The sequence below is a fragment of the Macaca fascicularis genome, chromosome 13 (assembly GCF_037993035.2).
Source record: "Macaca fascicularis isolate 582-1 chromosome 13, T2T-MFA8v1.1".
NCBI classification, from domain to species: Eukaryota; Metazoa; Chordata; class Mammalia; order Primates; family Cercopithecidae; genus Macaca; species Macaca fascicularis.
In genome coordinates this window covers 101453012-101479684 of record NC_088387.1, presented here as the reverse complement: position 1 = coordinate 101479684, position 26673 = coordinate 101453012, and the positions used below count along the sequence as shown (strand labels likewise).

General features: G+C 37.9%; 1 protein-coding gene across 5 annotated transcripts in view; it reads right to left on the bottom strand.

Moving 5' to 3' along the window:
* Nucleotides 1–26673, bottom strand: part of LDAH (lipid droplet associated hydrolase) — a 151823-nt gene that overhangs the window by 100154 nt on the left and 24996 nt on the right. For 4 of the 5 annotated variants that reach the window (XR_012422641.1, XR_001484632.3, XM_005576468.4 and 1 more), the window contains 2 exons: nt 21542–21685; nt 7364–7533 (listed from right to left, as the gene is read on the bottom strand). Coding sequence is in view for 3 of the 5 variants with exons in the window: in XM_005576468.4 (XP_005576525.3) it covers nt 7364–7533; nt 21542–21685 (314 nt within the window). In the remaining 2 variants the exon portion in view is untranslated. The remainder of the gene's footprint in view (nt 1–7363; nt 7534–21541; nt 21686–26673) is intronic. The other variant, XM_074012260.1, reaches the window with a different exon arrangement.

Sequence of the window (26673 nt, the reverse complement as noted above, 5' to 3'; positions counted from 1 at the left end):
ACATGCCAGCTCCCTGCCACCTCAGCCCTCTCTGGATTTTGGGTGCTGACAAGCATGAGGGGAAATTGAGGAGGGGTGTTGAGGGTGGCTCGGCACTGGCCTGCAGATGCCCCTTGGCACAAGCAACCTGGGTGCCACAGATGCTGGCAGGAGGCAGATGGGCCACTGGGCAGAAGCGGGAGGGTCTCCGGTGAGGCCCCACCTGCAGGTCAGGGAGGGTCTGAAGGCTACAGGCCAGGCTGCCAGTCCCATGGACCAGAGTAGGGGACTTGTGGTGCCCTTTCTGGGCCTACCCATGGCTGCCCATGGACCAATCAGTGGGCACTTCCTCCTCTCTGAGGCCTGTAAAAGCCCTGGGCTCAGCCACAGCAGAGGACAGAGAGACAATGGGACGACCTGCTGCAGAATGGAGCTACTATCTCTACCAAGAGATTCAGACAAAGGGATGACCTGCCTGCACAGAGGAGCCACCTACTATAGGGCCTCTTCTCTGCTCAGAGCTGCAGGAAGGGATGACCAGCTGCAGAGAGGAGCTACCCTTTCTGCTGATAGCTAAACACTTGTCAGGATGACCAGCTGCAGAGAGGAGCTACCCTCTCTGCTAGGAGCTGAACACTCATTGGGCTACATAGAAGAGCTGTCCACTGTGGGTCTTCTCTGAGCTGTTTTATTGCTCAGTAAAGCTCCTCTCTGTCTTGCTCACCCTCTGCTTGTCTGCAAACCTCATTCTTCCTTGTCGCAGGACAAGAACTCGGGACCTGAAGAGTGGCGAGGCTAAAAGAGGTGCTGTAACACAAACAGAGCCGAAACATGCCCCCTGCTCTCCATGTTGCGAGTGAAGAGAAGGAGAGAAAATCTGCAGCACTTCAGGGAGCCCAGACCTGCGAGCTCCCTGAGCCAGAGCTGTGACTCCCTCTTTGGGGCCCTGTGGTTCCTGGCATCTCTAAGCTTCTGGGTGCCACTGCATTCCCTGGTGCCACCGGGGAAGCTGCTTACAGTGTGCCTGGTCCAGCTGTGGCCTCACAGAGAGCTGGCACCCATGCTGGCACCTGAAGCTGCCTGCCCCATGGCAGCAGCCAGCATAACTGACTGTGCAGTGGCCAGACCCCACACTTGCTCACACACCCTCCTCATCACTCCACGCCTGACTCTATTCTCCCTTGGAGGCATAGGATCCAGGCCGGCAGCATGAGCTGAGCACAGCCTGTCAGGCAGAGTGGGTGGAACGAGCCCAGTGGGCCCGAGCAAAACTCAGGCAAAGGTGCCACCAACCACAAGTTTCTAGCCGGAACAGCAACACCCCAAAAATCCTGTAACACTCCTTTATGGCAAATGAAGTCATTCCGCCAATATACATCTATGACTTCTCTCTTTTCTCAGCAATCTCCCTGAGCAATTTTATCTCTTACACTCTCTTTATTATTTCTTACTTGGACTAGTAAACTTTCCTGTCACCTGGATGTTCACTTTTTATACTGCACTTTTTCTCTCTCCATCTCATTTTCCTTTTCCTTGAGAGATTATTTACCTGATGCATGACTGCTATCATCAGAGATCCTTCAGTGGCTTTCTGCCGTCCAGAAAATGAGTCCACACTCCCTAGCCCAGCTTTTTGTCCATCTCTATCAATCCCATGTCTGACTGATCCCTCCCGGCACACTCTGCTGCAACCCAGTCACACCACCCACTGCCCTCTCCCTGTGCCCAGTGATGAAAACCGTTTCTCTTCATGCTGTCCCCCTTGCCTAGAATGCACAGTACCCCCTAGTCACCATATCAAATCCTCTACTTCCAGATACAACTCATCCTTCAGTGGCCCTGAAGCTCGTCCAGGAAGCTTTTTCTGAGCTTCCCAGGTAGAAGACACCTCTCTCCACAAAACATTCAGAGCCTTACAGTACTGCCTCATTTTGCCTTCCATGTCTTGTCACTTGAATCTAGGGACAGGATTCTGACAAAATTTACTATGACAAATGAGTTATTTCCTATTCTTCTCCCTCCCTCCCGATTATCTCAACTGTCAAACACAGCTGACTGACATTATATGAATGCGTCTTACAAGCATGTCTTTGACAGCAGACATGAAGGCTCAGCAGAATAGTGTAAGTAAACCACAGTTTCAATAATCTCATTGTTGGAGAACACTGAAGCTATTTTTTCCTTAGTATGGATGAGGTATATTCCTGAATCAAAACATACATGATCTAACAAGCTATTATAATTCTCCTAGTAAACTTTTGCAAGCTTCTCAGCTGTAGTTATATGTTGAGTCTCTAAAAGTTTGAGTATTTAAAATGCCCCAAAACATTCTTTTTGAGGATCTCAAAAGAAGAGAAAAAACAGCTGAGTGATAACAATGCCCACACATTTAATGCTGTCAGTTTTACTCCTTTATCTATTTAGGACCTGTTCATTCCTACTGAAAAAAAATTATAATGTAGTTATTGGTTTTCTCTGCCTATAGCAAATTAGTAGCAATAAATTAGAAGTAGGGAAGAGAAGAGGTACTTAACACTGAGCGAGGAGATAGAAAAACTAACATAGACATACATGAAACATTTTTTTTTAATGAAAAAGCATTATCACCTAAGAAATTTCAGGACACAGGCACATTCCTTTTGATTACATTTTATTCTAGTATAACACTATCAAAATAATAGTGTTATTACCACTGCCCTTAAATCACTAAGAAAAAAATTCCTCTATACTCAATATGCATTGCTGAAGAAGGCAGATAAGTAAGTAATATACTTTAGACAAATTTTTATCCTGTTGGATAAAATAGTCTGGTACTTAAGAGAGTGAGTTTAAGTAATCTGGAAATTTCATTCAGAGAGAAGACAGTTTTGCCAACCAGACAGACAAAGGAAACTCTATGTTATTGTGCACAGGAAGGCCAAATAATATAAAAAATTAAGCTTGTGAAGGATCTGATATCCCTGGAAGAGGAGAACATGTTATCATTAAAGGTTATATAAATTCTTAGAGGAAAATTACAGTTATATTAATTGATGTTCACCCCAAGACTCAGTGAAGAATCGAGGGCTTTCAACTCAACTCCCAAACTTGAACTTTATGAAAAAGATTTACTGGCAAAATCAGGTGACACATTTTTAACATATAGACGGTTGATAAGAGAAAGAAGATTCTAGATAGTGGAGATAAAATTACTACTTTTTTGCTTCTGATTATTCTCCCCCTACGGCAACACACAATCTTGAAATTGCTAGAGCATTTATGGGGTTTCCTACTCCTGGAGCACCAACACAATGAGTCACACAAACCTAGCAGTTGTGTACAGTGCAGGGCACACTGTAATAGCTATAGTCTCTGCTATCATCCACAGGTTGGAGGAGCCATCAATACCTTCTTGGATTCTTTTTATACTCACAGCTAATATCAGTATGCTCCACCCCAGATTCAGGCAGAGCCAAGGCTGAATCCTGGCAAGGGACCTTTCTCTCACTTCCCATTGATAAAATGAAAGACGGGGCCAGATTGTCTCTAAAGCCTATCTCAGTTCTAAGATCCTACGAACCTAAAAACAATTATGTTTATTATTATAAGTCATGATAGCTACAATTTAACAGTCTTCCAATTACCTATTTGCTCAAGTTTCCCTTTAAATTCCCTATACTGAGCATTACTTTAAAAATATATGAAGAATATCTCTAATTCTATGTGTGGAATTTGTTTAGATAAACAAATAATTTTAAATACTAGATTTTTTTAAAGCAGCAACTTTTTTTTAGTATATTAAAATACAGGTCAGACAATGTATCTGACATATACAATAAGTCTCTTAAAATGATTTAAGACCAAGTTGCCTATAATTAGTTATGAAAATATTGCAAAGAGCTGAACCAAAATAAAACTAAATAAGCCAGCTAGCTACTAAACTACACATATGTCCTCAAAATCTTACGAGAGTCAAATATTCCAGTAAAAAATAACAGAAGAGATGGAAACACAAGTTTCTTATTATCACACTTCATATGTTATAAAACATAATAGCTAACTTATTTTTGGCAAAATGATTAAGGATTGTAACATTCTGGCTTACACAAACATATTTGTCAAATGCATCTCAAATGGAGCATGTCATGCTAACTTCAGGCATGCAGCACTGCAGCGTCTTAGAGTAGCCCAGAGACACTGAAATTTCAACACTTTGGCAGGGATCACACCACCAATATTCACTGACCCAGGTGTTTAATGGGGGCTGGGGATGGGGTAGGGAATTTCAACAATGTAGTTAATTGAAACCAGATAAAGCTTCTGAATAATAATTTAAAAATCATACAGATGTTCACTGCCCCTCCCACCCCCCAAAAGAGGTGACCTTTTGGACAATTTATTGCACACATTATTTTCTAGCCTACGCCCTTTTTAAGAAGATAAAACACTGCTTCACATGTCTTTCTGAAAACTCTATAATCAGTTTGAGTTATGTCTCCACAAATAAAGTAGGTTAAGCTCAAGTTTCATCTTTGTTTCCCCTTTTCACCACTATTCCTGCAAAAGCAAGGACACCTGAAGGCAGGACAATAATTAGAAAGTTATGACGCTGAACAAGCTATAAGAAAGCGCACTAAATTTGAGATGCATTCTACTTCTTTCCCAACAGACACTGTGAGTATGAGCCCAAAAAGAGAGAAGGGTTCAAGACAATGTGTTGAACAATCGTTTTCAAATACACAAAAGAGAAACCACACATCACATGCAGAATAGATCCGGAGAAAACACAAAAACCATAACAGATATGTGATTAAGTTAATAATAGCCTGTGATGAGCTCCGAAATGAATATTTTCTTGCCTATGTTTACAGAACAGTAATGCTATTATTTCAGATGTGCAAGTATCCTTTTTAATGTTCTTAAAGTGTTTAAGACACCCGGAACAACTAACAACAAATAATTATATTTCATGTCAGTTTGCTACATTTTATTTGACAGGTCCAAGTCACTGCCTATACCAGTAAATAAATGCAGTAATTTAATTTATGTACATCCTATGTCCATGTGCTTGACTGCACAACACACAAGTGAAATCCTAATTTTAGAGTGGTGGGGTACGCAGCTCTGACACAGCTCCCAATGACCTTCACCTCCTAGTATTCATGCCCTTGTGTAATTATCTCCCCTTGAGTGTGGGCTAGATGTAGTAACTTGATTCTAACAAGAATACAGGAAACGTGATGGGATGTCACTTTGTAACTGGGTTACAGCCTGTGACTTTCATCTGCTAGCAGCCTGTCTCCCTGGCTCTTCTTTCAGGCGTGCTCTAATGAAGTAAGCTAGACAGGCCGACATGTTAGAGAAGGTGGCCTCTACCCAACTGCCACCACTGAATGAAGGCCCTCTGTCTAACAACACTCAAGGAATGGGATCCTGTCAAAAACTACATGAGTGAGCCTGGATGCAGATCCATCTCAACTAAAGCCTTCAGATAAGACTGCAGCCCTGGAAGACATGTTGGTTAAAATCTTGGCAGAGACCCTGAAGCAGAGAACCCAGCTAAGCTGTGGCCAGACTTCTGACCAGAAACTATCAGTGAAGAAATGTATATTGTTTTACACTGCTAAATTTTGGGGCAATTTGATACACAGCAGTAGATACCTAATACAACAGTTAACCTAATGACTGAGACAATGACTAGAGTTATTTCCCTAATAATAATAATAGCTAATACTTATTTGGAACTTTAAAGTTCCAGATATCATTCCTGATGCTTTATATAATTCCTCACAAAAATCCTTTGAAGAACATATTATTATACCCATTTTATAAATGAGGAAACTGAGGTTGAGACTCAAAACTGAAGTAGAGACTTAATAACTTGTCTAAGATCAGACAGACTGAAAAAAAAAAAAAAAAAGACAATAAATATTGGAACCTAGGTGTCCTGGTTCTAGAGCCAGAACTCACAGCAACTGTACAAGTAAAACCACTAAGAGGCAGGGCTGGACACCATAAAGATGGCAACCACATGACACAGTATGAGAGGAGACTTCAAAGGCACAAAAGACATTAGAAGCTGTGCAAAATGCTAAAAGCAAGAATAAAGCCTGCATTCTGATTAAGAGACCTTATTTAGGGGAAAAAGAAACCAACACAGTAGACAGTAATACAGAGAACAGAGTACAATCTTGAATTTATTGATTTCACACTTAGAAATGAAAAACACATTTTCTTATACCCAATAATAATTTAAAACCTCCATTTATTATTAAAAACCATAGCAAGGGAGGCTATAGCTGTACATTTCCCAAGGGCAATTATGAGTAAGAAGTAAGTAGGTGAAGCTGGTGAGAAAAGGAGCGAGTGCTTAGTGAGCTCTGAGACCCCACTGAAGATATTTTATCCCATGGAGTAAGAAACAGTCAAAATCCTAGCACAAAGTGGCCATGAAGTGATCATGTCCTATCTTGGCTTCAGATTACTAGGTTTATCAGCACTCCATGCTCCCACACACCCTGAACTTAAACAAGACAGCAGGTATCACATCTATTGGTTAGACTGTCTCCTCAAGCAGACTCCAGGCTCTCCTACTTCAAAGACTGTCTTACTCACTGGGATGTCCTCAAAACATAGCACAGGATCTGACACATGGAAAGGGCTTAATATATGTTTGTTGAATAAAGAAGAAATGAATTATCTTGTGAATTGCATCCATTCAGTGAGTTATTTCAATGGTATATGTCAGTGGAAGTACAATGTTTTGTTTGGTTTTATATCTCTTATAGTTCACTTGCTTTCCTGGGCACTTTAAATAGGTCTTTATGTCTCTAGCACCTCACTTAATATCTGGCACATAGTGGTACCCAATAAATATTTGCGAGTATTTGTGAGTATGTGTCTCAAAAAGGCCGCCAAGATACAGAACAGGTAAGGAGCTGGACTTATGACTTAATAAAGATGTAGTGCTGCATAAAGACAGCGTCTGCCTGTCAGTGATGATGACGACACATTTCTTCCTTCTGAAAAAGGCAAGAATATTTACAAAATACCTTCCCACAAAAGACAGATTCTTGTCTAGGTCTTACCTAGTGACTACTCTTAAATATTTCTTTATAAAAAACAGCAAATAATGTGTAACATAAGAACTCCAGATAACCCTAGATTCAAAGGCATTCTTTCAGAAACTTCCTATCTCCCTCAGCATTATTCTTTGAAACATTATGAACATACATTCACATAAGTCCATCATAATATGGAGATAAGGATAAAGGCAGCAAGCACATATCCCTCTCTCTGTTCTATTTATCAACCGAACAAGAGACAAAAGAACATAGGAAAGGTGAGGAGGATTTGTGCAGGCCCACATTCCAGCACCCACAGTCACCTCTGGAGATGTACTTACCAGGAGCTCAGGGACTCGCTTCAGCATCTGAAGAGTGAAATAGCTGCCTATCGAATGGCCAATGAGCACAAGTTTCATGTCCTTTGGCACATGAGTTCTCAGGAAAGCTAGTTTGTGCTCTATTTGTCCATTAAGTCCATAGATGTCCTTAATTTCTTGAGCATTTGAATCTAAAAGCAAATTATGGGCATGTTTTCATTCAGTAAGTAAAAGTAATCACTGAAAAATGATCAAGAAAAAGATAACAATCATAATAAAAAGCAGTTACCATTTATCAAAGCCTACAGTGTGCCAGTGATAATATTAGGCATTCATTATATTAACCAATTTTCACAACAATTTTCGGAAGGAAACATTATAACGTTCACCTGATAGGTGAAAATCCCAATGCTCATAGATATTAGGTGACAGATTAACAGTCACAAACTTATTAAGTGGGAGAGATGAGATTCAAATTCAGGTCTCCAAATCCTCAGAGCCCATGAACTTTCAATAATTCTGTGTATTACTGTTAGCTTAGGCCAGTGGTTCTCAAACTTGAGCATACATCAGAATCCCCTTGAAGTCTTGTTAAAACATATGGCTGGGCTCCACACCCCAGGGTTTCTGTTTCAGCAGGTCTAGGCTGGGGCCTGAGAAGCTGCATTTCCAAGTTTCCAGAGGATGTTGATGCACTAGGTCCCAGCACCACACATTGAGTACCAGCTGCTTAGGCTAATTTATATTACTAACAGACAACTAAGAAAGTCCATGATATGACTTAATTATTTTAGATAATCTTTATTTATTTAAGGAATCCAGATGGAAAAACTTAAGTAGAAATGTTAAAAACTGTCCCCCCTTTTTTTTTCTTTTATGCTTTAAGTTCTAGGGTACATGTGCACAACGTGCAGGTTTGTTACATATGTACACATGTGCCATGTTGGTGTGCTGCACCCATTAACTCATCATTTACATTAGGTGTATCTCCTAATGCTATCCCTACCCCCTACCCCCTCCCCACAATAGGACCCGGTGTGTGATGATCCCCTTCCTGTGTCCAAGTGATCTCATTGTTCAATTCCCACCTATGAGTGAGAACATGCGGTATTTGGTGTTCTGTTCTGGCAACAGTTTGCTGAGAATGATGGTTTCCAGCTGCATCCACGTCCCTACAAAGGACACGAACTCATCCTTTTTCATGGCTGCATAGTATTCCATGGTGTATATGTGCCACATTTTCTTAATCCAGTCTGTCACTGATGGACGTTTGGGTTGATTCCAAGTCTTTGCTACTGTGAATAGTGCCGCAATAAACATACGTGTGCATGTGTCTTTATAGCAGCATGACTTATAATCCTTTGGGTATATCCCCAGAAATGTGATGGCTGGGTCAAATGGAAAACTGTCCCTTTTAAATAACCAGCATAGTCCTGACCTGAAATATCCTCCCTCTCTGTCACAAATGAACTACTTTTCTAGGTTCTTCAAGACCTAATTAAAACTTTACCTAGCTAATCCTCAAGAAAAATTAATGAGCTCTCTTCTGTGCTTAATCAGTACCTCTTTTATTATAGCACTTTATCAAACTTGCATATTGTCTGTTTGTATGTTTATTTCCTCTCTTAGGCTGTGAGTTCCTTGAAGGCAAGGTCCATCTTTTCATCTGTGTCCTGTGACTAGTACACAGCAAATGTTATTGTTGAATGAAAATTGGAACTGACTAGATGATCTCTGAGGATGCTGGCCGCTCTAATATTCTATGAGTAGAATAGGTTTTCCCTATGAACATATATGTAACCCAATGACAGGGTGTAATATTTCAAAATATCATAAGACAGCCAACTGCTTCCTAAAATTTGAATGACTGAACACTGAATTTCTTGCTCTTATGACTTGCAAGGCATTGAGGGGAATTATAATCGGTATGGTTCATTCAAAAGGCACCCCAAACTCAGAAAAACTACTCTTCTGTTTTGTTTGTACAGGTTTTTGTTTGTTTGTTTTTAGTGCTTATCTCCACTTTTAGTCTAAGTCCTGTTTATCCTACAAACTTGAAACAAGCATTATCTCCTCTGAGAGACCTTTTTATGATTCATTATGTGAGGAGTAAAGTGGCTGTCTTTTCAGTTTCCACAACATCCCTGTTTATTTATCTCCCTATACTACTCCTAATTCACTCTTAGTTTACAATTCAGGTCTTGCTTAGCACTGCTCCCCAAAGTCCAGCATACAGTTATTGAAAAGCTTTTTCTTGACTCAATGAGGCTTACTTCCCTATTTCCATAGTACTATTAATCTCCCAGGTAAAACATGTTATGCTCTCACTCTTTTTCCCAGGTCAGCTTACAATTAATTCTCTACTTAACAAGAAAGTTAAGCATGAAACAGAACTGGGAAGACAGAGAATCTGGAACCTGACTTTGGTAGGACTTCTAATGGCTCCAAATCCACCTTTTCATGCATGAAATATTACATTTAGGTTTGAATAGTTCATACCCTGCTTCTCTAATCACTCTACCCAAAAGTGATCATATCATTCTTTCATACGAAAACACCACAATAATATTAATATTTGCGTCCCAAGTTCTTTTTCAAAATATGCAGCATTTGGAAATATCCAAGTTTTCCTTTTGTTGGGACAGTAGGTGCAGTACAAAGATAAACAGGCTCCGGAGATGAGATAAATCTGGGTTTAAATCTCAGCTCAGCATCTCCCTAACTGTGTGACTTGAGCAAATCCTTTAACCTAGGCTTCAGTTTCCTCATACACAAAACAGAGATAATAATGCTAGCTTCCAATGGCTGTTGTTTAAGTGCCTGGCATAAACAGATAAATAAAAGCTATGACTGCCATCATTTCAATTCCTGTTATTTAAGTCCTCCTTCAAATAATACCAAGAACATTTACATGGTTAGAGCAAAGAGAAAGAAAATGAATTAAATATTCTAAAATTTCACTGACATCATAAATAAGGTCCTAAAACATTGTATTTCAGATAAACTTTAAAGGATATTATAAATCAGAATATTTCAGAGGTAGATCTGGCTTTACCTCTGGGAACTACTCAGTAGATTTTCAAGAAGAACACACTACGAGTTAGTGTTTGCTGAAGTGGTAAGATTAATGGGGAAAGTACTTTCTAAAAATGAACAATGATTGAAAATTTTAATGTGCTATCTTTTAAAATTTATTTTTATTTTATTTATTTATTTTTGAGATGGAGTCTCACTCTGTTGCCCAGGCTGGAATGCAGTGGCACAATCTCAGCTCACTGCAACCTCTGCCTCCCGGGTTCAAACAATTCTCATGACTCCCAGGTAGCTCGGATTACAGATGCACACCACCAGGCCTGGTGAATTTTTGTAGAGATGAGGTTTCACCATGTTGGCCAGGCTGGTCTCAAACTCCTGACCTTAGGTGATCCACCCACCTTGGCCTCCCAAAGTGCTGAGATTACAGGTGTAAGCCATACTCCCAGCCTATCTTTTTTCATGTTACTAATAAATAAAATTCTAGATATTATTTTACTAGCAGAAAATGAAAGGTTAAAAGACTATATACTTGATTACATATTTTTATTCCTATTATTTTAATAGTAATATAATCTGAGAAAATGCTAGTAATTATTAACTTACTCTCCAAAAAATGCAGAAAAAATTACATTCAGTTGTATCGAAACCAGAAGAATGCTAATATGGAAATCATTAATACCATTCTTTCTATGAGGAAACTGTACTCCAAGTTATAATCAACGAAGCACATTTGGAACATAATCTGTTTCTAAATTGAGAACTGCCTGAGTTGGTGGATGACAATACAATCCACCATATTGTTACTAATAAATGGTCCTAAGGATCATATTGATAATTTTCTCTTAGAACCTAAGCCTATTTCTTAGACCCATCTCTATTAGATATCACTTCACAGCTCACCTATCGGTTCTACAGTTTATTTCAAAAGGTATACACAACTTGTTCTGAAATAGTTAGTAGAGAAATTAAATAAAATCAGTACTTCACATTAACTTTTTGTCTAATCGCTCAAATTTGCTGGTCCAGTCATTAAAGTTATTAAGCAGTCATTAAAAGTGCTTTCAATTTTAAATTCCCTTACAGCCTCAGAACACAGATAAATCTCATGATTATTATTTTCTTCATTTTACATGAACTGAATTGACTACTCTGACAGAAAACAGTGACTAATTGGCCCTTGGTATTATTGAAAGTACAGACATAAATAAAATATACTACCTTTGCCTTTCAGGAGATCATAATCTACTAAGAGGAAACAGACATAGATAAAAACACAATTATTAAATGCCAAAGTTAAGTATCTCAAGCATTTGCTTGAGAAAAGAACAGGGTTTATTGGATCACAATAGAAGGGTAATGGCCCTTTGATTCATAAAAAGTACTGTACCTTTTCCCACTCTACCCAAGATAAATAACTAGAAGATATTCTTTATTACATGTATGTTACTATAAACGTATGCATTTAACTATGTATCTGAATCCAAGCAAAACAGTTTAAATTTAACTGCCATTCATATATATGGCTATATATTGAATAAAAATGTGTAAGTTCAACTATTTATTTTCATGCAAACAGCATTTATAGGTCATCTCTGACCATAGAACAGACAAGACTGGAGATTAGCACTACACATGCCTTTGGTAGGACTGAGTCTGCATACTGTAACTACATCTCACACCAGAATTTGCTCAGCTACTAAACTCTTCCATCCTGCCCCCAATCATTACTCCAAAGCTGTATCTTAATAACTTTAATTAAACAAACTACATGTAAAAATTCAAAGGCTAAAAATAATATTTTATATTTTAAAGAATTCTTTGATCAAGATGAAAATACAGTTTCCTTGTGATGCATGTTCTCACCCATAAGTGGAAGTTGACCATTGAGAACACACAGTCACAGAGAGGGGAACAACACATACTAGGGCCATTGTGGGGTACGGGGTGAGGGGAGGGAACTTAGAGGATAGGTCAATAGGTAGAGCAAACCACCATGGCACATGTATAACTATGTAGTTAGAAGAAATTTAAAAAAAAAAACAGTTTCCTCCTTAGGTAATTTTTTCAAATATATAAAAAATCATATGTTGTTCACCATGCTATACAAATATATATATATATAAACTAAAAATATAAAAAGATACATGAAGTATTTACTCTAAATTCATGATAGAACTAGAGATGGGATACAAAGAACAAAACTTTTTCTGTATTGTTTTATTTCACTTATTTTGTTAACAAAAATATTTATGTAATTATGGCAATGTTAACTGTTAATTGTGAGTAATAGAATCTTTGATTGTTATACAACTGTGTTTTTCTATGTTTTAAAAAATTTCTCAAAATAAATTAAAAAAAAAAAGAATGCACTGACGTGCTGTTGTTCCTAGGTATCTTACTCCCATTTTGTAGGGAAAATCACCATTCATTCCTTTCTCACACGAATACAGAAGCCCCCAAGGATTTTATGGGTTCGTACTGATTATCAGTGAACTGGCTCAATGAGAACTGTGGTCCCTAATTCTGTATGCTTACCGAGTTCATCGATCCATAAGGCCTTCCTTTCAAAACTGTCCTGAGGTTACTAGGCTGAAGTGAGAGTACACTCTCATCAATCCCCAGCTCCCTCCCGAAGTATTCTGTCAGCTCCTTATATCTAAACACTGATACAACTCTGTTGGCTCTTAAAGTATGCATCACAGTGAGGGGATGGGAGATGATTATTCTATTTAACACTGCTATCTTATTTAGAAAACAAATTTTAAGATTTGTAAACCCCAAGCATATGTTTTATAAAATAATTTATTATTATTATTCTCCAAACAGAAGGTGAAAACCACAGTCATCAAATTATGCGTTCCACTTGACTAAAACCAATTATCTGCTAAGGACTTCAACAGTCCTTAGCAGGAAACAGAAGAGAGATTCAGCAAGGAGAACATAATGTTATAGACTTAGCAAACAATAAAAGCTAAACGCATAAAAAGTGTGTTACTTTTTATTGTAAAGTGCTATTTTGGAAACAGCCATGTTTCCATGGCTGTTACTTGGAAAAAGCTGTGAGTTCTGTGGCTATATGTGGTTATAGGGAAAGGTGAAGCATAAGGTTAAAAAGGAAAGTTGGGTCTAGATGAAGTAGGAAACTGAACTTCACACCAAGGAGTTTGGACTCGGTTCTGTGATCAATGGGAAGATACCTAGAGATTGCCAAGAGAGGAGCGCACAATCTGGTCTGTGTTATGGATATTAACTTCAATGCTCACTCTCCCTACTTCTTCTGTCTGTCCTGGGACTCTAACAATTTGCTTGATTCCTAACTTCTTTCTCTTGCTCTGCACTTTGGCTTTTTGCTCTTCTGACCCACAGATTTACCTGCTTTCATTTCTAGGGACCGTGAGCCCTGAGAGTTGATTGATTGGTTGTTCCTGCCTTGCGCTCATCTAGTCATTCCATCTCACCTCCTTGTTGCCCTGCCACTCCCAGTCCTGGCAAGAGAGAAAGCTCCACTGGGTTTTCTCTCTTTCTTCCTAGTTGGGGGACTGCAGTGAGAGTAGTTTATTGTTTCTTTGGATAAGCATGACTCAAATTCATCGTTAGTTGCAAGATTGTGTAACTTTTTTGGTTATGTTTTTATCTGCTAAAACGAAACCAGCATGATTTCTAGCTTTCTTTTTGTACTTTCTAAACAATGACTTGAAATAGTTGATAATGAATTTCCCATCATGTATGCTGACTCTATAGCAAATCAAATCCAGAAAACAGTTTATACTCCTAACTCCTCAAATTTTCTTTTCACACTTTTTTTCCCCCTCGAATCATCCCCTTCTGACATTGGTGAACATCTGTTCTTCCAATTGTATTCAACTTATGATTGTGCTAATGTGGTCCACTAGAATATTATTTCCAACTGTTCATAATTTCAACATGTGCTAATATGAAGCAAGACATACTTTCAACATTTGATGTGTGGTTATAGCTTATGCCCTTTTTCTCAATGATTACATATTTTTCACACTATATTTTGCATGCCAGAAAAGCAGTACCTTAGGACAATCTTGGACAGCAAATAATGTATCTGTGCTGCCTATCCAAAGCAACTATAGCATACATTTGCAAACATAATCTCCAATGTGTACGACAGATGAGAGCAGACCTGTTCTAGCTGAATGGGGGGCTGGTAAGGCCCAGAGCCCTACTTAGCCTTCACAGAACTTTTGAGTTACTCAGAATATAGAAAGCCACGAACCTAAAAGGTGGAGACTGGCAAGCAAGTCTAACTCTTTGTATACCCCTGTAGCATGACAGTTAATAACCCAGTAGGTTGTCAATAAGTGCTTAATGATAGTGAGTTGCCCTTTCACCCTCTCCAGAAACCACAGCTTCCTTTGGCCCTACGGTGGCCCTTTGGGCTAATGCCTCTAGATGGCACTGTTCTCATTAGGTAGCAAAGAACCCAGGCTCTAATTACTAAGTTATTAACTCAATAGTACACAAGCAGGCCAAACAGAGATAGACATATTCAAAGTAAAGTTATAAATAATAAGATGTCAATTTACAATAAGAATTAAAGCTGTTTCCTAAAAATTCAGACACATGACAGATATTTTCTACTGGTTTTCCTCATCAGTGTTTATTGGTGAACATCTAGGGCAGTGGTTCTGAAAATGTGGTCCCAGGACCAGCAGCATCAATATTACCTGGGAACTTGTTAGAAATGCAAATTCTCAGGTCCCACCCGAGATCTACTCAATCAACAACTCAGAAGGTAGCACCTGTGTTTTAATAAACCCTCCAGGTGATTTTGATGCATGCCAAAGTTTGAGAACACCTGATCAAGGGTGATCCTTTGAATCTGTTTTCAACTTTCAAAGTTGCCATTCATGTTCTCTTCAAATGTCTGTTTCTGTCTTTAGTATGACTTAAGATAGCTCACTTGATCATGACCATATCCTTTTAATGTGATGTTGAATTCAGTGTGCTGGTATTCTGTTGAGAATTTTTGCATGTATGTCCCTCAAGGATATTGATCTATACTTTTCTTGTTTTGTCCTTATTCAGCTTTGGTGAATTTGTTTAATTTCTTTAACAGATATAGTCTATTCAGATTATCTATTTTTCCTTGTGTGAGTTTTGGGAGCTTGTATCTTTCAATAAATTGGTCCATTTTATCCAAGTTAAGTTTATTGTCCTTTTATTATCTAAGGGATCAGCAGCAATGAATCTTTTCTTTCTGAATACTCGTAATTTGTGTCTTCTCTTTTTCCCCCCTTGCTTAGCCTGGCTACAGGTTTATTAATTTTATTAGTCTTTTAAATAACTAGCTTTTGGTTTGTTGATTTTTTCTAATAATTTCTTGTTTTCAACTTCATTGATTTGTGTTCCCATTTTTATCATCTTTTCTTCTCTTTGCTTTAGGCTTAAATTGTTCTTTCTCTAGTGTCCTAAGGCAGAAACTTAGGTAATTGACTTTGATCTTCCTTCTTTTCTAATATATGAGTCAATGCTATAAATTTCCTTCTAAGCACTAGTTTTGCTATATCCTACACATTTTTATAAGTTGTATTGCCACTTTCATTTAGTTCAAAGTATTTTTATGTTCCTCTTGAGACTTCACTGACCCATGTGTTATTTAAAAGTGTGTTGTTTGACTTCTAAATATATTGGGATTTCCTAGCTATGTTTCTGTTGTTGATTTCTAGTTTAATTCCACTGTGGTCTAAGAGCATACCTTGTATAATTTATACTCTTTTAAGTTTGTTAAGGTATGTTTTATCTTGGTGAATGCTCCATGAATGCTTGAGAAAAGTATGTTGTTAGATGAAGTAGTCTATAAATGTCAATTAAATAAAGTTGACTGAATGTGCAATTCAGTTCAACTATATCTTTACTACCTTTCTGTTTGCTGGATCTATTAATTACAGAAAAAGGATTGCTGATGTTTCCACTTATAATAGTGTGGTCTATCAGTTTTGCCTCCTGCATTCTGACCTTTGTTGTTAGGTACATATTTGTTAAGGATTGTTATGTTTCCTTGAAGAACTGGTGCTATTATCATCATGCAATGCCCCTCTTTATCCCTGACATTTTCCTTGTTCTGAAGCCTGCTTTGTCTAAAATTAAAATAGCTACTCCAGTTTTCTTTTGACTAGTGCTACCATGGTATATCTCTGTATATCCCTTTACTTGCAACATATCTGTGTCTTTATATTTAAAGTTTTTGTTGGTTTGTTTTAAAACGTTTGTTTGTTTTAAAGACAGGGTCTCACTCTGTCACCCAGACTGGAGTGCAGCAGCATGATTCAGCTCACTGCAGCCTCAACCTCTCGAGTTCAAGTGATCTGCCCACCTCAGCCTCCTGAGCAGGCTGGACCAAGGTGCATGCCAGCATGCCTAAGTTTTGTATTTTTCTGCAGAGATGGAGTTTCACCATGTTGCCCAGGCTGGTCTCAAACTCCCCTGGGCTCAAGCAATCTGTTCACCTCATCCTCCCAAAGTGCTGGAATTACAGGTGTGTATAACTGTGCCTGGTCCTAAAGTGGTTTCTTGTAGACAACATATAGCTGGATCTCCTCCCACCACTCCAACAATCTGTGTATTTTAATTGGTATATTTAGACCATTCACATTTAAAGTGATTACTGAGGCTGAGCATGGTGGCTCATGCCTGTAATCCCAGCACTTTAGGAGGCTAGGACAGGTAGATCACTTGAGCCCAGGAGTTCAAGACCAGCCCAGGCAACATGGCAAAACCCTGTCCCTATAAAAAAAATACAAAAATTAGCCAGGCATGCTGGCACACACTTGTGGTCTCAGTTACTTGGGAGGCTGAGGTGGGATGATCACTTGAGCCCGGGAGTTTCAGGCTACAGTTAGTCTCTATGGCACCACTGCACTCCAGCCTGGACGACTGCACTCCACCCTGTCTCCAGTGGTTGCCCTAGAATTTGCCATATATACTAAATCTAAGTTCATCTGAAGTAACACTATACCACTATACCACTTCACCTTTAGTCCAGGTATGTTACAACTGAGTATTCCCAATTCCTCTCTTCCATCCCTTATAACATTACTGACATTCATTTCATTTATCAATGTTGTAATCACCCAATGTACTGTTACTTTTATTACTCTGAATTAACAGCTATCTACCAGATCAATTTAGAATAAGAAAAATAAACTTTTTAAACTTTTATTCCTTCTTCCATGCTCTTCTTTATACAGATTTGAGTTTCTGATCTCTATCACTTTCCTTTCCCCTAAAAAACTTCTTTTAATATTTCTTGCATAGCATGTCTCCAGCAACTAATTTCCTCAGCTGCTATTGGTCTGAAAAAGTCTTTATTTCTCCTTTACTTTTGAAGGATGATTTCACTAGATAGATAAATCCAGGTAAGTGCTATTTTTCATTCAACACTAAATATTTCACTCCATTCTCCTCTTTGTTGAATGGTTTCTGACAAGAAGTTCCCTGTAATTCTCATCTTTGTTCTTCTATAGGTAAGGCGCTTTTTCCTCTGCCTATTTTCAAGATTTTGTCTTTGGTTTTCCACAACTTAAGTATGACATATGTAGGTGTAGATCCTAAGTACTGACCCTGCTTAGTGTGCTCTGAGATTCCTAGACCTGTGTTTTGTCATCTGGCATTAAGTACTTCAACTCTTACCTTCTCCATTTTCTCTTCCTTCTTGATCTGGTATTCCAATTATGCATACGTTACACCTTTTGAAATTGTCCCACAACTCTTGGATGTGCTGTACTTTTATAAGTTATTGTTTTTTCTCTTTGCATTTCAGTTAGGAAAGTTTCTATTAACCTATTTTTCCAGCCCACTGATTCTTTCCTCAGCTGCATCCAGCCTGCTGGCGAGTCCATCAAAGGCATTTTTCATTTTTGTTACAGTGTTTTCTAATATTTCCTTTTGATTTTTTCTTAAGAGTTCCCTACTGTCTGCTTGCATTACCCATCTGTTCTTGCATGCTACTTCTTCCATTAGAGTCCTCAACGTAGTAATCATGATTACTTTAAATTCCTGACCTGATATTTCTAAAACTAGAAAAAGTATATATCTGACTCTGGTTCTGATGCTTGCTTTGTCTCTTCGGACTGTTTTTTTCTTGCCTTTTACAATGCCTTCTAATTTTATTTTTTGCTTAAAGCTGGACATGATATATTGAGTAATAGGAATGAGGTAAATAGATCTTTTATGTGAGGCTATATGTTAATGTGGCTAGAAGCTGGGCTATGCTTTTTTTGTTTTTTAAGACAGGGTCTCACTCTGTTGTCCTGGCTGGAGTGCAGTGGCACTATCTTGGCTCACTGCAACCTCTGCCTCCTGGGTTCAAGCAATTCTCCCACCTCAACCTCCCGAGTAGCTAGGAGTACAGGCTTGTACCACCATGCCTAGCTAATTTTTGTATTTTTAGTAGAGACGGGGTTTCATCATGTTGGCCAGGTTGGTTCAAGCAATTCTCCTGAGTTCAAGCAATTCTCCCGCCTCAACCTCCCGAGTAGCTAGGAGTACAGGCTTGTACCACCATGCCTAGCTAATTTTTGTATTTTTAGTAGAGATGGGGTTTCATCATGTTGGCCAGGTTGGTCAAGTACTCCTCACCTCAAGTGATCTGCCTGCCTTAGCCTCCCAAAGTGCTGGGATTACAGGCATGAGCCACCACGCCTGGGTAGGGCTATGCTTACTGTTTTCTATAGCTACAGGTATCAGAAACTTCAGTTTCCTTTAATGTTCTTGCTTTTTTTTTTCTCCGTTGTCTTTGGTTTTCCCTAAGAAATCCTTCTTAAATACAGTTTGTGTCTTGTAGCTCCTATAGTTATAATGTACTATTATTAAGGTAGAGGCCTATAGACATGGTCTTAAAATGAGGAGGGAAGCATCCTTTAATGTAAAGATTAAACCTCAGTCTTTCAGTGGGCCTGAATGCCTGTGCTGTGATCTTCAAAAGTGTTTGTCATCTTTTTTTCTTCTCCTGCATGTGAGACAGGAAGGCTAGGGGAAGATGGAGTTGGCTAACTGCCTTTCCCCCAGGTTGGATAAAGTTCTGGAACTCTTTTTCCCTGGGAAAGTAAGCCATGTTATTGAGAATATTCTGGACATACTGCAAAATGCTTACTTCTCTTCTACCCTTAACAAAAACCATAGGGGACATTTCTCAAATTTTCACAAAAGAACCTGATAAGATTCCTAGAGGTAATACCCATGAAAGTGAGGAAGTCCCCCAAGAATAGGCTTGCAGAAGTTTGTTACTCTTAAAATAGTCTGTACTTTACCCCCAGCAATTCATCAAAATCACCATTTATGTATTCTGCATCAATGGCTCTAGTGTCTTCTGCTTCACATAAGCTGATCTTCATTGTATTTCCTTGTCTCTCTAGATTTCAGGTGACAATTTGTCCTGTGACCTCAATTCTCTGAAAGGTCTAAGAAAAATGAGTTTTAGTTTTGTTCAGCTTTTTTCTTTTCTTTTTTTCTTTCTTTTTTGAGACAGAGTCTCACTCTGTCACCTAGGCTGGAGTGTAGTGGCACAATCTTGGCTCATTGCAACCTCTGCCTCCCAGGTTCAAGCAATTCTCATGTCTCAGTCTCCCGAGTAGCTGGGATTACAGGCGAGCACCACCATACCTGGCAATTTTTGTACTTTTAGTAGAGGTGCAGTTTTGCCATGTTGGCCAAGCTGGTCTCAAATTCCTGGCCTCACTTGATCCACCTGCCTTGGCCTCCCAAAGTGCTGGGATTACAGGCATGAGCCACCACACTCAGTCTCAGCTTTTTTCTTATTGCAATGAGAGAAGTGACAAATTCCAAGTTCTACATGTCAGAGCTGAAACTGGAAGTCCACTATTTATTTAAAAAACATTCTATGCTAAATATTTTCTTAATGTATAACATATGCCACCTACAAGTTTTAAACAAGTAATAAGTAAATAAATGTTGAAAAAAATACCCTAAAAACCTAAATGTAACTATTTCACTAACATTTAAGATACACACTTCATCATGATATTGTCATAGGTGAAAAAGCACTAAAAATATGGTCCCTGGTGCTGCTATTTCTAGATGCTTACTTCAGCCTAGAAAATATCTGAGCTATTACACAAAGTATTATTCATTCAAAAATCTCATCTCTTAGTGCCAAGGTGCTAATGTCTGTTAGGCTTTAGGCTGAAAATGTTTAAACATAATTAAAACAAAACATTATGAAGTTTTAGTATTTCTTTTCAACCTTTAACTTATAGGATGCTGATTTTTTATTTTCTTATTCAGTTTTCCATACTAAATTTTTTAATAAGCACATATAACTTTTTAATCTAAAAATACAATAAAGGAAGGTAATCCATTTTGAAAATAAATAGAAAATTATACAACATGCTCCCTGCCGCTAAACGGTCAGCTGCAAATACCAGGTTTTTTGCAGACTCCACAGAGTCTCTCCTAACCCACACTGTGGTTTCTCCTTTGTTTACTCCTTAGGTGTCTACATGATTAGCAGGCCACGGTTTATCACTTAATTATTCTCTAAATATGAGAGAAAAAGCTTCTTTAAAGTAAAGAACATGGTTTATAAAAGGGGTTCCCAACCCCCGTCTGTGACCTGGCCACACAGATAAAGGTGTGCAATGGGTGAGCGAGCATTATCGCCTGAGCTCTGCCTCCTGTCAGATCAGCGGCAGCATTAGATTCTTATAGGAGTACCCTACTGTGAACTGTGCATGTGAGATCCAGGTTGCACACCTGATAATCTGAGGTGGAACGATTTCATTTCAAAACCACTCACCCCTCCCCAGTCTGTGGAAAAATTGTCTTCCCCAAAACTGGTTCCCAGGTGCCAAAAAGGTTGGGGGCTGCTTTTTCCCCACCATTCCTCCTAGTACAACCCTGGGAAAATAATACATGATCAAAAAACAAACAATTGATTACTAATTGGTAAATAAAGAAGGCAAGTCATAGATTGCTGTATCTACCCATATTCTTACAGAAAACTACCTAAAGAGTTAAAATGTCTCTAAAAATCCTAAGTTTACCAAAATATGGAACCACAGGCCTAACGCCACAAGCAGGTTTCCACTGGTGTAACTCTTAACCTTAGCAGGCTTGCTAGAAACATGACCCTCCACTCACTGTAAAGGAAAGTAGATATTAACAAGGACATACCCTCTGATGTTGTAAGAATCTTCTTGTCTTTGGGAGCCAACGCATGCCCAGCATGACTGATAGTCCAAACTGGAAAGCGTCTGTTTGTCAAAGAGTATAAAGCCTTTGCAAATGGCACATAAAAGGCAGAAAAACCTGGGTTACCTAAGAAAAGAAACACAGACCTTAGATTAATCAAAGTAATAAATATGTATAGGATGACACGCAGACTAGAAAAGATGGGTCTGTTTCTTTTCACACTTTCCTCTGAATTCTTCAGAGTACCCAAGAGAGATTATCTTCAAACTTCCATTAAAATCACAGCAGTATTCTATTTAAACACCCTTCAGGGTCTTCCAGATAAAGTCATCTGGAAAAAGTCTAAAATTAGTAATACTGCATATAAGGCACTTCAAGATTTGGTCATGCTCAGTTAACAAGGTGCATGAAAACCAGAGAAACAAGCCAGCCAAAATAGTGTAAGAAGCATGCACAGGGAGAGCTTTAAGGAGTCTACTGTTTCCTTGTCACTTATCCCTAATAGTACAATTATAAACAGGTGTACAGCTTGATCTTTTGGGGAAACAAACGTCCAAAAGTACATGTAGATTTTTCTTATGTGTGTGCAGAAGGTATTTTTGACATGAGTTTGCTATAAAGAAACAATAAATAAATGATCTTTTTAAAAACATTCAATCTGATATATCTGTAGGGGGAAATCATAACGAAATGGGATTTTCATCTTGTAATCATCATCTATATAAAGTCTTCACAGGTACCAGTCCATTTCCATCAGTATCTACTTCTCTGATCAGTTTATCTATTTCTTCATGTTGTTAGGCTTTCTGGTCTCTGCAATTACATGACATGGTTCTGGAGCACTGATGTAAATAACCACGGTCATCCTTGTCAAATTTCACTGATTTCTACTCAATTGTTTATGTCTTTCAGTTTGCTACATAAGCAGTGTAATAAAGTGATTAAGAGCATAGACTCTGGAGCCAGACTACCTGGGTTGGAATCTTGGCTTTGCCATTTACCAACTGTGTGAGCTTTGACCAAGCTATTTAACCTCTCTGTGCCTTGGTTTCCTCATCCACAAAATGTGCAATAATGGTACTACCTCATTTGAAGAGTAAGTGAATCAATATATGTAAAGCATTGTAACACTGCCTGAAACATAGTAAGTATTATATAAATGTTAGGTATTCAAACTTGTACAACAATGTCTAGCTTTAATGGTATTATACAATGGCCTTAGCATCCACATTATTTTGCTTCTGTTGCATTCTGACCTAGTGACCCAAGTTCCAAATTCCTTTTTGTGATGGTGCTTTTGGCTTCTTTGTCAAATAGGATGAAAACTTCCTCAAATGCAGAAATATGTTCTTTGGTCAGTTTATTGGCCACTGCATAGCTAAGGAAGAAAGAAGGGAGGAAGGGCATAACAGCACTGGGGCTGTAACATCTATGGAAGCTGTGGGTGGCACTGTTTCATGTTTTATGCATTTAAGTCTTCAGTACGTTTAGAATATTTTTTAGTATAAAAGACTAAGTAGCAATCCAACTCTTTTCCAAGTGACTGGCCAATTGTTCCAAGACCATTTATTATATAATCCATTCTTTCTGCACTGATTTGAAATATCTTCTGACCCAATACTACCTTTTTACATTCGCTTGCTAATTCCTATACCAAATAATTCAGTTTATTTTTCCTTTTCTCCTCTGCCAGGCCATACTGTCTTAATTACATTTTTTTTTTGATATGTTAACCGGTAGGGCAAATTCCTTCATTTTTCTTTTTCTAAATTTTCTAAGCTGGTCTCATAAACTTTAGGGTTATTTTCAGTAGTTTCAATTTTTAAAAATCTCTTTGAGATTGTGACTAAAATTTCATCTCATTAATATATTAATTTATAAAAATTGTATATTTTTATATTACTGAGTATAACCTTCTAGGAATGTGTTATACCTCATATTCACATGTTTTATGTTGCTCATAGATTTCTTCATATGGCTAGAAAATAATAATAGCTAATATTTTTAGGTGCTATAATTTACTACATGCCAGGCAGTGTTTAGGTGCTTTACATGTATTGTTTAATTATCATATGAGGTAGCACTATCATTACTTCCATTTTATGGATGAGGAAACTAAGTACAGTGAGGTTAAATAACCTAGCCAACATCACATATATGGCAAGTGATAAATAACTATTTGATGACTGGAAGTATATACAAAAGAAAATCATAAGACTGAATTTTAAAAAAATATCAGTAATCTGGTATAGGATCTTCTGCATTCCTTGTTTTAGTTAGTCTTACAATATCTCTATAAAGTAGTTAACATTTTTCATTAGAAATAACGAATGGATAGCCACTAGAACAAAACTTGGTATATGATAGGGGCTGCATAAATGGCAGCTATTAATACTACAGCTATTATAACAACTAAAAATTGGTATAACATTAAGGAGACATCAAAGATAACCCCATGATTTAGATGTAAGTTACAATGACAGGATATACAAAAAACAATGAGTACTAGACAATGGATACTTAATGCATGAGGGCATTAAAACCTAGATGATGGGTTGATTGGTGCAGCAAACCACCATGGCACATGTATACCTATGTAACAAACCTGCACATTCTGCACATGTATCCCAGAACTTAACGTATTTTTTTTAATGAGGAAGAATAAATAAATGAATAAAACAAAGTTTTCTCCCTATCTCTGGGTTTAAGTCTGAGTTCTTAAGCTTTCTGATCCACAATTTTATCATCTTCAAGTAAATGATGATGCCAATTACTTATGTTCATTCATTCTATTCAGAATTACAGCTTCTTTTAGCCCTCAATTATTTATTGAGCACTTACTGTATGAAAGTCATTATGTCAGGCCAAAGACAGATGAGGGCCTTTTTGGAATTTATGTACTAATGGGAGAATATACAGCACATAACTAAATAGGTGAGATAATTAAAGAGTGTGAGAACTCCTATAAAAGGAATAAATAGGGTCACATGATAGAGAGGGGAAGAGAATAGAGTGAAAAAAAGGTCTGAGGAGGTGACATTTACCCAAGACCCCAAAATGGCAAGAAATAAGCCTTGTGAAAATTTGAGGGAAGAGAATAAATACTAAGGAGGGAGAAGGTCCTCAAGAAATAAAGATCTTAGCTCTTGAAGAAATGGGAGACAGTCCATAATCCTTGGTTCCTCCCTTTGCATCTAATCTATCAGTGTGGCTAAAGCATAATGAGAGATATCAAATCTTGTATGAGATCAGGTTGAAGAGAAAGAAAAATACAATCATTTGATACCTTTTGGGCCATGATAAGTAATTTGGCTTTTAATCTAATTAACATTAAAAGAGTTTGAGCAGGGTTAAGGTATAATTAGATTTAAATTAAAAAAAAATTTTCTATCTTAAAAGAGTAATTAGGAAAAATACGAAAATTTTCATAGCAATACATTTAGCAACTTAGATAAAATAGACAAACTTCTAGAAAGACAGAAACTATCAAAGTTCACTCAAGAGAAACAGATAACCTAAGTAGCCCTAAATTGATTAGATTAATTGGAATTTAAGTTAAAAATCTTCCCACAAAGAAAATCCAGGCCCACACAGCTTCGCTGGTGAATTCTATCAAACATTTAAGGAAGAAAAATGCCCAATCTATACAAACTCTTTCAGAAAATAGAAGAGAAATGTATTAGTCTGTTTTCATGCTGCTGATAAAGACATACCCGAAACTGGGCAATTCACACACAAAAGAGGTTTAATGGACTCACAGTTCCACATGGCTGAAGATGCCTCACAATCATGGTGGAAGGCAAGGAGTAAGTAGCAAGTCACGTCTTACATGGATGGTAGCAGGCAAAAAGAAAGAGTGTGTGCAGGGGAACTGCTCTTTATAAAACCATCAGATTTCATAAGACTTATTCACTATCACAAGAACAGCATGAGAAAGACCTGCCCCCGTGATTCAATCACCTCCCACTGAGCCCCTCCCACAACACGTGGAAATTGTGGGAGTTACAATTCAAGATGAGATTTGGGTGGGAACACAGCCAAACCATATCAAGAAAGAAATATATTCTAACTCATTCTATGAGGCCAGCATCACCCTCATACCAAAACCACATAAAGACACTGCAAAAAGAAAAAGAAAAAAGAAAACTACAGACCACTATCCCTTGTGAACAAAGATGGAAAAATTCTAAACAAAATTTTAGCAAGCTGAGTCCATCAAAATGTTGAAAGTATAATATATCATGACCAAGTGGGATTTATCACAGGAATGCTGGATTGGTTTAACATTCAAAAATTAACATTATCCACCACATTAACCAACCGTAAAAGAAAAATCATATGATCCTCAACAGATGCAGAAAAAATGGAAGTTTTATCCTGTCAGAAATATACTTAATATTGTAGCATGTATAACATACCAAACTTGTAAGTTTAACTTCTTTAAAAGTAGCCATCATTTGCTATAGTTCCCTGTATCCAGTGGCACCAAGCAGCACTAGATTGGGCACATGGCACTCACATACAATAAATCCTTTCAATCTGAATGCATAGCAAGTAACGTAAAGGTCTAACTCATAACAGAGACAGAAGTGGAAAATGCAATGCAAAATGCTTAAATACCATTGCATACAGTACTTCATACTTCACCACTTAAACCTCCTTGTTAAAAAACCACAAAGAAAATTAAAAGGTCCATGTTTATGCAACTAAACAAGACACACACATGGAGGGGTACAGGGGAGATCCAGGTGTAAGGATGTTGGAAAACATTCCAGTGCAGACATGCAAGTAAAATATTTAATCAAAAGTTTACATCAAAATGTGTTATAAACACACACTTGAACATGCTCATAACAGTCAAATCAGTCAAATACCCATGCAATGTATAACAGAAGTTGTAGGGATCATCTCTAGGCCCTGACTGCTAATAAACTCTAACTATACAACACTGCAAGTATAGACTTGTGCCTTCTAGTTAATTTTGTAGGGAAGGGAACGAAAACTGCCACATATCAAGTTAATATGGCACAGTATCTATATAATAGATTGCCATGTAGACAGACCTATTGGACTTATTCATGGAGCCTTATCTGCTGGATCTCCAACCACTGTAC